This window comes from Spermophilus citellus (assembly GCF_964194105.1).
Source record: "Spermophilus citellus genome assembly, chromosome: 14".
Taxonomy (NCBI): Eukaryota; Metazoa; Chordata; class Mammalia; order Rodentia; family Sciuridae; genus Spermophilus; species Spermophilus citellus.
In genome coordinates this window covers 20473505-20486843 of record NC_138194.1, presented here as the reverse complement: position 1 = coordinate 20486843, position 13339 = coordinate 20473505, and the positions used below count along the sequence as shown (strand labels likewise).

General features: G+C 34.6%; 1 protein-coding gene across 1 annotated transcript in view; it reads right to left on the bottom strand.

Annotated features, from left to right (window-relative positions):
- Positions 1 to 3137: 3137 nt before the first annotated feature.
- LOC308633169 (uncharacterized protein) overlaps positions 3138 to 13339 on the bottom strand; it is a gene marked incomplete at its 5' end in the record, with an annotated part of 30142 nt that continues 19940 nt past the window's right edge. Inside the window, 3 exons of the mRNA XM_081265725.1 lie at positions 3138 to 6368; positions 7357 to 7476; positions 11704 to 11830. Of these exons, the coding sequence (XP_081121851.1) occupies positions 5605 to 6368; positions 7357 to 7476; positions 11704 to 11830 (1011 nt within the window). The 3' untranslated portion in view covers positions 3138 to 5604. The remainder of the gene's footprint in view (positions 6369 to 7356; positions 7477 to 11703; positions 11831 to 13339) is intronic.

Sequence of the window (13339 nt, the reverse complement as noted above, 5' to 3'; positions counted from 1 at the left end):
TACCCCTGTGTCCAAATAAAGCATATATTTAAAAAGGGGGGCCTGCCTGGAGATGTGGCTCAGTGGTTAAGCAGCCCTGGGTTCAATCCCCGGTGCCAAATACAAATAAATAAATAATGAGCAGAATTGACCACTGAAATTCCTTCTAAGAAGCTTTCAAACTCTCAGTCTAGTAATCAGTAGACGTTGCAAAATGTTAGCCCAGGATTACGAGAAATATGTACTTCTGAATGTATTACATGGTATGAGAATGAGGCTTAAATTCTTTCATGGCTGACGACTATAGCATTTTCCTTTTGGAGAGAACAAGGGCCTCCACTGGCTCCTCATTATGTCCAGGGACTGATACCTCATCCCTCAGATCATGGTGGCATTGTGGCGGGGGTGGAGGGATACCTTGCATTGTCAGATGAAATCAGGTTCAATCCTGGGAGTTAGGCATGCAACACACTGCATTGGTTACATAGGAGCCATTGTTAAGGATACTTTGGCATACAACCATATACTATAGAAACATGGTTAAACTTCCTTCCTGATTGGACATTTTAGAATTAAAATGAAGTAGAATTGACTTCCTAGTCACTGTTACTTTCTCTTGAGATTATTTGTGAAACAGGTTCATCTTAAACTTATTAAACACATCAACTTCTTGGGTCATAGTCTCATGGGAAATCATGTTTTCCATTAGGAGAGGGTGAAGGTGTGTCTTCTATTCTTAGGCTCCAAGGTGCTAACAATGCAACATGGGCACAAACAGAATTTGGTGCATGAGTAATTGGAGAGATGTTCTCTCCTACACAAGTGGAGCACTATCATGACAGTCAGTCTCTCAACAAAGATGGCAACTCAAACTAACAGAAAGGTATTACAAAAACAGTATATCAACTGGGAAACTGCTGGAGAAGGCAGAGGCCCATGCCCTGGAGGGGTGAGGTGGGATGAGACTGCATCATGCTACTCAGAACACCTTGCAATTTAAAACTCATGAGTTTCTCATTCTGGAATTTTCTATAGCTTACAGAAAGGGAAACCACAGATGCGAGAAACTATAGTAGTCAACCTGCTGTAAAACAAATAGCAAGAGGCAATTCCATGAGTGGTCAGAGAGAAACAATTGATCAGGAACAAGACAGAATTAGTGGGTTTCTCTAGAGAATCCAAGAAGCTGGAAGGCAATGGGAGGACATAATGGAACTTGTTTCTTTTTAACAATCAATAATTTTATACCTTGCAAAACTGTGCTTCAAAAGGGGAGATTTGTACAAGGAAAGGTTTGTGGTGAGTAAACAACTCTTCAAGAAATGCCAATAGAGCCATCAAGGTTAAAGGAAATGAAAAAAGACAGAACCTTGAGCCCACGTGAAATAATGAGAAAAAGTGGTAGATATAGCTCAGTAGCTCAATATGATAGCTTACTATAGCCAGTGCCATGGAGGATGTAGTTTCTAACTCTTTACTCGTTGTTTTAAAAATATAAGTGTAAAAAATTGTACTCTATATGTGTAATAAGAATTAAAATGCATTCCATTGTGGTGTATTTTAAAATATAAAATTAATTTTTTTAAAGACAAATGAGTGCAAAAGTAACACTTAGAACACAAAAATAACATAACAGTAGGACCAAACAAACATTGATGCTGAATGACTATGAGACTCCATTTTCCATTGCTATAAGAAAATACTTAAGGCTGAGTAGTTTGTGATTAGAAAGTCATTTAGGTCAGAATTTTAGAGTCTGGGAGTCCAAGATAAAGGGATGCCATCCACTTGGCTTTGGGGGAGTACCCACTTTGCTCTATTCCAGCATGGTGACTGTCATCAGATTGGGGACAAGTGGAAGACGAAAAAATCATATGGACCAATATGAGCCATAGAGCAGAGAGGGGCAGTCTTGATTTTTCATAACAACTCATTCTCTCAAAAAGTCATTCCAAGAGACTAGCGTCCATTCCTCCTGAGGGTGGTGTCCCCAATGACTAAATTAACACCAAACAGACAGCACATTTGAAAGGTTCCCCTGCCAAAGTGCTACCATAATAAGGAACAAGTGTCCAAAACATAAGCTTGTTTGGGGAAAAATGCTATCAAGCCATAGGAGACATAAAATGCATGAAGTTATATTCTATGACAAAGATAAAAATAGGACTGAGGGACAAATCTGTAAGATCAGCAAAATTTTTCTATATTATTGAAACTAATTTGGCATTAATAAAAACTGATTGTCATAAATGTAAGATGTTAGAGTTCCCGGAACAGTCACTAAGGAAAAACTAAAACATGTGCCTAAAGAAAAAATAAAATAAAAATGGTACAGAAGAAAAAAGAATCGTTAATAGGCAATAATGGGAAAATTGATGAACCAAAAACATATAGGTAGAAAAAAAGTGGCAACATAGAAGAAGCATTTTGTTCATTACTATTACTTTTTTTCATTATTATTAATGCATATAGATCCAATTTGTTCCAATTTTAGAATATATATTGATCAAGTTGGGCATGCAGCACACCTCTGTGACTCTAGAAACTCAGGAGGCTGAGGTAAGAGGATTGCAAGTTGGAGGGCAAATTTGGTGACTTATGTAGAGCCAGTCTAAGTCATCATCATCTGAGCACAGTGGAACAATGCTGTTACAAGCTACTTGTAAGACTGAGGCTAGGGTATCACAAGTTTGATGCTGTCATCAGAAACGTAGCATAACACTGTCTGAAAATAAAATACAATAATATTAAAAAGTGGCTGGGGATGTAGCCCAGTGTTAAGGCACCATTGGGAATAAAACCTAGAACCAAACAAAATTGTTCTACTGTCTACATAAGATTCACTTTATATTCCAAAACACAGATAGGATGAGAATAAAAAGTGCTAAATAAAAATAGCAATCAAGAGCTCAGCATAGTAGTGCAGGCCTGTAATCACAGTGACTTGAGAAGCTGAGGAAAGAAGATCATGAGTTCAAAACTGCAGGTGGTAAAAATAGAGTTCCTCTTGGTGGAATGGTCTGGCTGCAAAATAAAAGCTAAGAAAGGCAAAGCAGAAAAAACTCCACAGGATACAGAAAGTAATTTTAAAAGTGGGGGTGGGATAGGCTAGCCAATCTTCATCTGTGGATGAAGCTTCCACACTCAAAAGAGCAAAATGGAGCCCATGTTTGCTTTATTTATATCAGGGAATATCAAAGGTTTTCCATGGAATATTCTTTGACAAATAAGGTAGAAGGTGGGCTTTGCTGTTACCAATGGGTTATGCCAAACTCTGGAGTTACAAGAGGGGTCTTCCTAGTAGAGCAGATTTAGGGTCATGTGTCTTGGGCAATCCAGTGCACTCTGGGGAGCAGTGGATAGTTCCCCAGGTTAGATCTAAATCTCCATGGCTCCATACTCAGAGAAGACCCTCAAGTAATTCACGGGTGGCACCCTGAATATTCCTCTTTTTACTTTGCAATAGAAAATGATGAGCCATTATTTTAAGTTCCTGGATTCTTGTCTGAGGGTGTGATAACCTATATCACAATACAAAAAAGAACTAGTAGCAGACATCTCATTCCAATAATATACCATGCAGAGTGTTTCAATGTGTTTTCAGTGTTAAAGCCATTCCATTCTTTCCAGTATTTCCAGTTAGAGAAGTAGGATCCAAAGGATTGATTTTGCTTTTTTGAATATCCTGAATGTAGTGATGTAACCCCATAAGATCCAGGATATTATTATTTTCTATGCCAAATGCCCATTAGATAATTTCACCTTCTCCAAATCCCATTGGTAAGGTTTATATTTGGCTGCAGTAACACAGACCTTCATAGTCAGATGGCATTTAAGCCTTTCCTTAAACTTGAGAGTAGAAAGCTCATTACTGATATTTATGACAGAAGTTTCTAAGGCATTCAACTTAGCTTCAATACTTTCATCAATATTTATGATCATTGAAGGCCTTGGATGTATTTTGAGTCAAATTATTAAGAAAATCTGCATGTTGAATGTTCTGAGATATAGCCACTGAGACGATAACTGTGGAGTGATGAATGAGATTAAATAAAAAACTATAACCAAGAATTATGAGTCCAAAAGCTTGCTTAAGTCTGGTCACCTGAACATGCGTCTCTTGTAAAACTTGAACACTCGCATCAGTATACCATGGCTCTGAAATTTTGGCTGGTAGTAAGACAAAGGAAGACTGGTGAAGGATTAATCTTCCCTTCCCTCTGTTATATCTACTGATGCAATTAGGCAAATTGCACTTTTTATTGGCTACAAGATATTTATCATCCTTTCTCTTAACTCTCACATTTCCAGTAATTAAAGCAATTAAAGCATAAGGAGATTGAATACAGGCCTGAAGGCCGTACCAGGAACCCTCTTTACATCCCCTGACTACAAAGTCAGGCATAGGGTTGTCAGTATAATACAGGAAATCAGAGACTGCAATTAAGCACCAAACATCTTTTTGGATACCACCTTCACCGTAACTTACTGAGGCCCTAACCAACTTAGCAGACCATATCTCTAAATAAAAATGATGAAAAAAAAAATCGGGGGATGTAGTTTACTGATTAAATGCCCCTAAGTTCAAATCTAAAAATTTAAAATTTAAAACTTCATATAAATCTAAGACATTTCTGAAATAATCAACTATGAGAATTTTGTTTTCTCCAGTTGTGAGAAATGAGAATATTTAGTAATTATTGATTTATAGTAAAATTATATCCTTTGTGGCATGCACTATTCTATATTTGTATTTCCTTATTTCTACAATATCAGCTCAAGATGTCAAGAAAATTTTCAGCAAATATCAAAATTAATTGCCCATTTTCTACATTTAAATGATTCTTTCCCTCCTAGGGATGGGCTATAGATAAGAAAATTACAATTGTTATATTTGTCAAGGTATTTTGTAATTATTTTGCTGTTATCTAAGGTACATACTTTGGACAAATGCTATTCCACATTTGCTAGAGGTATGAGGTCAGAAACTGAAAAATGTGTGAAACTGAATACAGTCTTGAACACAATCTTTGGGTTTCTATATGCTATAAAACCTCTAGTGTTTTAAAAATGTTTGATCAATGGCCAAAAGCTTTGCAAACATTTTTTCCACATTTCCTCTCACTCATATAAATTCTCAGGTCCTGAGTAGGGTGTGAACAACTGTTGGAGACTGTGACATCTATTTTACACTTGTATAATTTCTGTGCTATCATATGTCTGGCTTGAAATAGTGTTGAACTACTGTGAAATAAGGGTTTATTCATCCTTAAAGACACTGATGCAATGTTTTTCACTTGTAAAACTTCTCTCCAGAATAAAATCTATAATGTTTAGTAATATGTGATCTTCAATTTTAAAAGCTTTGCCGTTCTTCACATTTTAAGACTTCTCTCTAGTATGGGTTCTCTAGTGTCAAGTAAGTGATGATTGTTGATTAAAATCTTTGCCACATTCTCTACATTTGTAGGGATTTTCTCCAGTATGAATCCTATTGTGGCCATCAAGATATGACTTTCTTTTAAAAGCTTTGCCACATCCTTTACATTTATAGGGCTTCTCTCCAGTATGAATCCTGCTGTGGCGAACAAGCTGTGTGTTTCTAGTAAAACTCTTGCCACACAGTTAACATTTGTAGGGCTTCTCTGCAGTATGAATCCTGTTGTGGCAATCAAGATGTGTGTTTGTAGTAGTAAAACTTTTGCCACACACTTGACAATTGTAGGGCTTCTCTCCAGTGTGGATTCTCTGGTGCCGATTAAGTGATGGTTTTTGATGAAAACTTTTGCCACATATGTTACAGTTGTAGGGCTTCTCTCCAGTGTGGAGTCGCTGGTGCTGAGTAAGTGATGATTTTTGATTAAAACTCTTGCCACACTCTCTACATTTGTAGGGCTTCTCTCCAGTATGAATCCTGTTGTGGCGATGAAGATGTGACTTTCTTTTAAAAGCTTTGCCACATCCTTTACAGTTGTAGGGCTTTTCTCCAGTATGAATCCTGTTGTGACCCTCAAGATGTGACTTTCTTCTAAAAGCTTTGCCACATACATTACAGGTGTAGGGTTTCTCTCCAGTGTGGATTCGCTGGTGCTCAGTAAATGATGATTTATGATTAAAACTCTTGCCACACACTTTACATTTGTAGATCTTCTTTCCAGTATGAATTCTCTGGTGATTTTTAAGGCTTGGATTTTGACTAAAAGCTTCACAAATTTGTTTACATATGTGGGGCATCTCTAGAGGGTATGTGCACTGGTGACAAATAAGATTGGAGCTTTTATTAGTTTTGTCACATTCTTTGCATTTGCATGGTGTATGTCCTGTATGAACACTGTGATGTTGAGTAAAGTTCTTGAGTGTGTTGCATTCTTCACATTGGTAGGTCTTCTCTGCAGAATAAATTTTTTGATGTTGAGTAAGAGTTGAAAAATTTTTTAATGCTTTGCAACACTTTTTACATTTACAGGCCTTTTCTTCAGTAAAAATGCTCTGATGCTTAACAAATTGTAACCGAATTTCACTAAAAGGTTTTCTGCATTCTTTAAATTTGGTTTGTCACTGTCATCATATCTACTGTGTTTAGAATTTGTTGAGCAAGCCAATGCTTTGATATATTCTTTAAACTTATAGGGCTCCCTTTCTCTATAAATTCTCTTGTATTGAGCAAGCTCTGCACTGTGATTAAGAGCCCTTTCACATGCCTTACACTTGCAAGTTTTGTCTTGACTATGAATATTTGGATGAGTAATAGTTTTTGAGCACTGCAGCAAGACTTTCCCACATTTTTCATCATGGTAAATTTCCTTTAGAAAATGACTAGGAGTTTCTCTATATTCATAATTTTTATCACCAATGTAAATATACTGGTAATAACTCAGGGTACATACATGGCTAATGGTGTTACTTATAGCACTTTCCAGAAATCTATCATAATTGTCATTGAGCAATAGTGGGGAAGTAGAAACCTTTCTACAATTCTTAACATTGTCCATTTGTGAACAAGGAGAAATTACTGTTTTGTTGCAGAAAAATGGACATTTTGTAAAGAAACTCTCAAAAGTATCACTTTTAGAGATGTGTCTTTCAGTTTGAAATATCTTTTCTGTGCAAATATTTGACTGGAAGTTTAACTCAGTGCTACATTTATAATTGGCTAAGATAAAAACTTATGCATGGACCAGATTTCTTTTCAAAGTTTCCACATTTCCTCTTGGAAAATGGCTGTGGATATATTCTTAAAGACATACACAGCTTCTCAAAATTAAGTGGAATAGATTGAATTTTTTTCAGATATTGTTTCTGGTGTCTTGCAAACATAAATTGGGACTACTAATTGGTTTTGTCCATTATAATACAATTTTTGAACTTTACTCTCACCTATATTTTCCCATTGTTTTCTTAGTGGTAAATAATCTAGGGCCGACTTTCCGTATCTTCCCTTTCCCTCTTTTATTCTTTGCTCTGGTGAAATTTCTTGAGGACGATGAGAAGTCATGGCTGAAATAAATAAAAATAACAATCATGTTGACTTGCTGTACTGGGCTGATTATATTTTGCAAACATAGGAATTTACAGCAATAAAGGAACATCAGCAGGGGAGTGGATTATTAAATCCAAGTCCATCGTTACTGCAGAAATATATAAATCAAATAAAAATGTACACAGAAAATTACTTTGAAAACTTTCCAAATCATCTTAGTGTTCATAGTATCCAAGATGAGTACCTTACTATGGAGAGTTATATTGTAGAAGACGACAATTTGTGTTATAAGCCTTTCTTCCTTCACAATATATTTCTTCTGTTTTATTAAAAAAAATAAGAAACATGAATATTTGGAGATTGTTCAAAAAGGGGTTCCTGCTTACCAACAGAAAAAAAATGGCAAAATCAACTGTAAGAAAAGTAAAAGTTATGAATTACTCAGGGGAATATTAAATTATCATTTAAAAGAAGTTTACTGTACTAAACCAACACACAAAAAAACAGAATAAAATTTAGTAAAGAATTGTTAATAAGCAGAAAATGTGTGTTTAAAGACTTTGTTTAGAAAATGTCTGAAAGAGTCAGGGGTGGTTTTACATAGCAACATAGGAGGTTGAGCCAGAGGATCAAAATTTCAAGGCAGTCAAAGTAAAAAATGCAAAGTGGTAAAGTGCCCTTAAGTTCTCTTTCCAGTACTAATAAAAACATCTCATAAAATAGGAAAAATAAAACATCCAAGCAGCTCAATTATCTCCAAGTTGTAAAGACTCAAAGCAGGTTTTTAATCCAAGTTTTAAAACTCAGAATATTGAGAGCATCCAAGAGAAAAAGATGGGTCACCTAGAAATAGGTAACTATATAATTTTGAAATCCTTAGTCAAAACTTCACAATAGGGCTATTTTCAAGGCATGAAAGAATAAAATTATCAATGAAGACATTATATTCACAACTGCTATCTTTCAAAAGAAAGGGAAATAAAGACTTTAAAGACGTACAAATGAACAGACTATTCATCAACATTAGATCTGTTCTCCACAAAGTACTAAAGGTAATCCTTCATACTAAAATGTAAGTGTGCACAGCAACAAAAGTCATATGAAATTCTAAACATTTCTTGGCACAAACAATTCTATTTTATTGTAATGATGGGTCTCAAAATATGTAATTTTGCAATAGAATATGAAAGACAAAAGCATAAAAACAAAACTGTTAATAGGCATATATACCTGCATCAATAATATAATTTTCAAAGGACACATAAATATATTCAGTTTTTAATAAAGTGAAGTCAAGTTGATACTCATACAAATCTCCTACTCATGAGTAGGAGATTCTTCATTTTTAGATTTTTTTTGTTGGCAAATGCAAGAATACAAAATCTGATCAAAACAAACCTTGGCTATCTGAATTAATATAAAAATTACAACTGAAGGTAGTCCACAGGATACTCTAAGTCTAAGGACACACACATACTGAAAGAAAAAGAATATAAGAATGACACATACAAAAGTGACTGAACAAAACCTGGGCTGTCTAAATGATAGTATACAAAACATATTTTAAGACAGTTACAGGACACAGAAGACCTTTTAAATTTAAAAAAAAATCTTTGAAAAGAGGAAAAAATTGAGAGAAGGAACCTTTTCCTAGGATTAAGAGTAAATACCTTGGCAATGTACATCCTACTTCCCAAACACACAAAGAAAACATTGAGAGAGTTGAATGAAAACAAAGAATCACTGTCATCCTAGGAGACATCAATCCCCACTTACTGAAAGGGAAATACAGTGAAGCAAAATGGTCATTGAAAAGCATGAGACTTTGAAAATATTTTGAAACTATTGTAGACTAATAGAATACCTGTTTTTAATCGCAAGTGGGATATTATGTTGGATAGACCAATTTTATGTATTAATACAAAGGTAAATAAATACTTAAGTGATAGTTATTTTGTAACAAACATGGAATAAAAATTTAAAGTGAAAAGTGATAAGGATGTTCAAAAGTCCCTAAATGTGTGTCAGTTGATTGAACACTCTCGGGCATGCTGTTGTTCAAAAATTGAATGTTAAAATTAAAAAATGCTTATACTACTTAAAGTTAACAACAGGCTCCACGTAATATTTGTCAAACTCCTGTTGTTAATTTTTTTTTTTTTGCAGAGAAATCTATCCTTTAAATTGTATGAATATCCCACAAAATACAAATATAATTAGAAGAATATTTCCCTGCTAAAAAATATACTAAAAGTTACAGCATTCAATTGTAAATGCAGGCATGGTGTTAGGTATATGCAGTTCTGAGTGAGTATGGTAATAAGCCCTCACATCAATAGCAAATTAAAAACATTGCACACCAGTGTTGTTACCCTGTTATATAACAGAGCCATCATGGGGGATGCAAACCAAATATTCCTTGAAAAGAATGGATGAGACAATCTGGAATATAGAAACTATAGAACTTTGAAGTCAAAGATTTATTCTAATTATATATTTTACAAAATGTATGTACAGTAGGTTAACTGAACTATGTCACAGAAAGAATATTGCAGAATTCTATGAATATGACATCTTTAAACTAAAAAAGAAGCTTTCTGAACAAAAGATAATGGTTTTGTGATGGGGAGACAGAAATGAGCCCTTGCTTCTTAGGAACTGATATTTTTTTGAGATGTAAAGTTTTTAGAGTTACATAGCATAACAATTTGAATTAATGTTACTGAACTGTATATTTAAAATTTTGGAGACAGCAAGTTTTATTATGTAGTTTTGATTACAATAAAAATTAAAAGATAAAGAGATTTGCAACATTTCTCAAGCTACATTTAAAATAATGTGGTCTTCATCCTATAAATAAGAACAAATTCATCAATATACAAATGATGGGCATGCATGTAATCTCAGCTACTAGGAAGTCTGAGGCAGGAGAATTACAATTTCAAGACATCCTCAATAATGTAGTGAGAACCTCTCTCCAACTACGAATGAAAAGGAGCTTGGGGTGTAGTTCAGCTTTAGAGTATCACTGCCATCAATCCCCATTACACTTACATATAGACAACTTCAATTTCTACATACATGGGCAGAATGAAAACCCAATCAAGATAAAATACAAAAGTCATAGACAAAAGGGGTTTAATATTTATACAAGCAAAAGCACATATAACATTATTGGCAATATCAACCAGGGTCATGCATATCGTAATTTGTGGAGCAATTAACTGATATGAGGAAACTCAGTCTGTAACACGGAACCTACTGGACACAATGAAAAAATAAAGAAAAAAATTAACCATCCAAATTGTAAATATCCACAGATGTATTATTTTACAAATCCTCTTATTCAACTACAACTTACACCATCTCTCAAAAGAGCAGTCTTTGCTATCTTGACATTCATTCCATGGCAGATAATTTCACAGAAAATCCATTACACATATTCAGAAAAAACTCTGATAAGGAAATTTTAGTGAAAAAAAATGTACAAATAAGATCAGAGAAACTGACTTATGATAGTAATGTATTACAATGGGTTGACCTACAGGTCTCCAGAAATGTGCAAAAATTTCCTGTAAATAATGGAAGAGAGGCTGGAGTTGTAGACTAGTGGTAGAGCACTTGCCTAGCACATGTAAGGCCCTGGGTTTGATCCTCAGCACCACATATGAATAAATGGGAAATTCATTAACAACTAAAAAATATTTTTAAAAATTATGGAAGAGCCGTCAGATAATATTGACACTCACAAGGCAAGGGGAGTGTTTTGTTGTTAATTTGCATGTACGGAGACATTACTAGAGGAAAAGCCGGAGACTAGATAATTTTGAAGCACAAAACACAGGACAGATTCTTCTATGATAACAACAGAAAGAAATCAAAGCTTCTCAAAAATCTTTTCTTCTGGATAACTTCTCAATCAACCTTTTTGAATTTAGGCTTCCTCCTCTACTTCCACTATGTCCTCAAAGCTATATGTGGGCCACAGGATTTGACATCACAGCATTCCTCTAAGTCAACCATATGTCAAGTGAAGGATGTATATCATGCCAACAAAGGTAAACATTAAGGGTGAAAAGAAACATCATTAACATTTTCTTGTCAGCACCAAGAACTTCCCCATCTTTTTTACGGAAAGCATGAATCTGAATCTCTTTCTTATGGTGAAGTTCCCAAAAGATATACTTCAAGGGAAGAAAATTAAATAATGATAAATAGGAATTTTGAAGGAAAGTTATGCTCACCCACAAAGACCAGGTTGCTGTAGGTCTCCAACATCACTTCTCTATATAAATTCTGCTGAGCAAGATCCAGGCATTCCCATTCCTCCTCAGAGAAATCAATGGCCACATCCCCGAATGTCAATGGCTCCTGAAATAAAAATTGTTACATCAATAGAACTTGGACCAAACCATTATTCAGTTTTTAATTTTAAATAAGAGTTAGTAGAATTGCCTGTCATGTAGGAGAGTGACTTTAATTATGTAATAAGATACTTTACATTATCTAATTAAGAGAAAAATACATAAGTCCAAAAACAGTATATATACTCCATATCAGAGTGAAGTGAAAGATATATACCATAATCCAAGCACTGAATAAAAGTCCAACTCCTAACTCTTCTGCCATCAGTGAATGTGAAATTTGGCAGACATTCCAGATGCAAATCAGACTTGTCAAAGATATTCTCATAAGGTAATTGTGCCCAAGGGAGACAAAAAGAGTGGTAAAAAAGCTTTTGAAAACAGTCTGGTTGCTATTCTCTCTGCTTTGTATCCATGAGATAGATTGAGCTCCCCAATACAATTAGTTTCAAGTATCATCCATGACACATTCCCAATTTGTAAAATATTCATAAAATATTAATGTTTAGAGACATGTAAAGTGACACTTCCACCTCGTGAAAAGACAAACTTGAAATATTTCAAGTTCTATAAGCAGTTCAACGAGTGAATCAATTTAGTACAAAAGAATGAACGATCGGTTATAGAAGACTTCAACGAGGAGATTAAAAAATTCTTAGAGGTAAACAAGAACATAGACACAACATATCAAAATCTCTTGGACATTATGAAAGCAGTACTAAGGGGAAACTTCATAGCATGGAGTTCATTCCTTAAAAGAAGGAAAAGTCAATAATTGATCTCATACTTCACCTCAAAGCCCTAGAAGAACAAATCAACAGCAAAATCAGTAGAAGGTAAGAAATAATTAAAATCAGAACTGAAATTGCATTAAAAGAAACAATTAAACCTTGAAAAAAAGGAGAGAGAAAATTCAAATTACCAGCATACATGATGAAAAAGGCAATATCACAACAGACACTACAGAAATACAGAGGATAATTAGAAATTATCTTGAAAATGTATAACCCAATAAAATAGAAGACATTGAAGGCACCAACAAATTTCTTAAGTCATATGATATTCCCAGATTGAATCAGACTAATATTAATATTAAATGATGAAATAAAAGATGCCATCAGAAGCTCACCAACCAAGGAAAGCCCAGAACCAGATGGATACACAGCCAAGTTCAACAAGACCTTTAAAGAAGAACTAAAAAAACACCAATGCTCTTCAATTTATTTCAGGAAATAGAGAAAGAAGCAGCACTTCCAAACTCCTTCTATGAGGCCAATATCACCCTGATCCCCAAACCAGGCCGGGACAAAGGAAAGAAAGAAAACTTCAGGCCAATATCTCTAATGAACATTGATGCAAAAATTCTGAATAAAATTCTGGCAAATTGAATACAAAAACACATTAAAAAGGTTGTACACCAAGATCAAGTGGGGTTTGTCCCAGGGATACAGGGTTGGTTCAACATATGGAAATCAATAAAGGTAATTCATCACATCAATAGACTTAAAAATAAGAA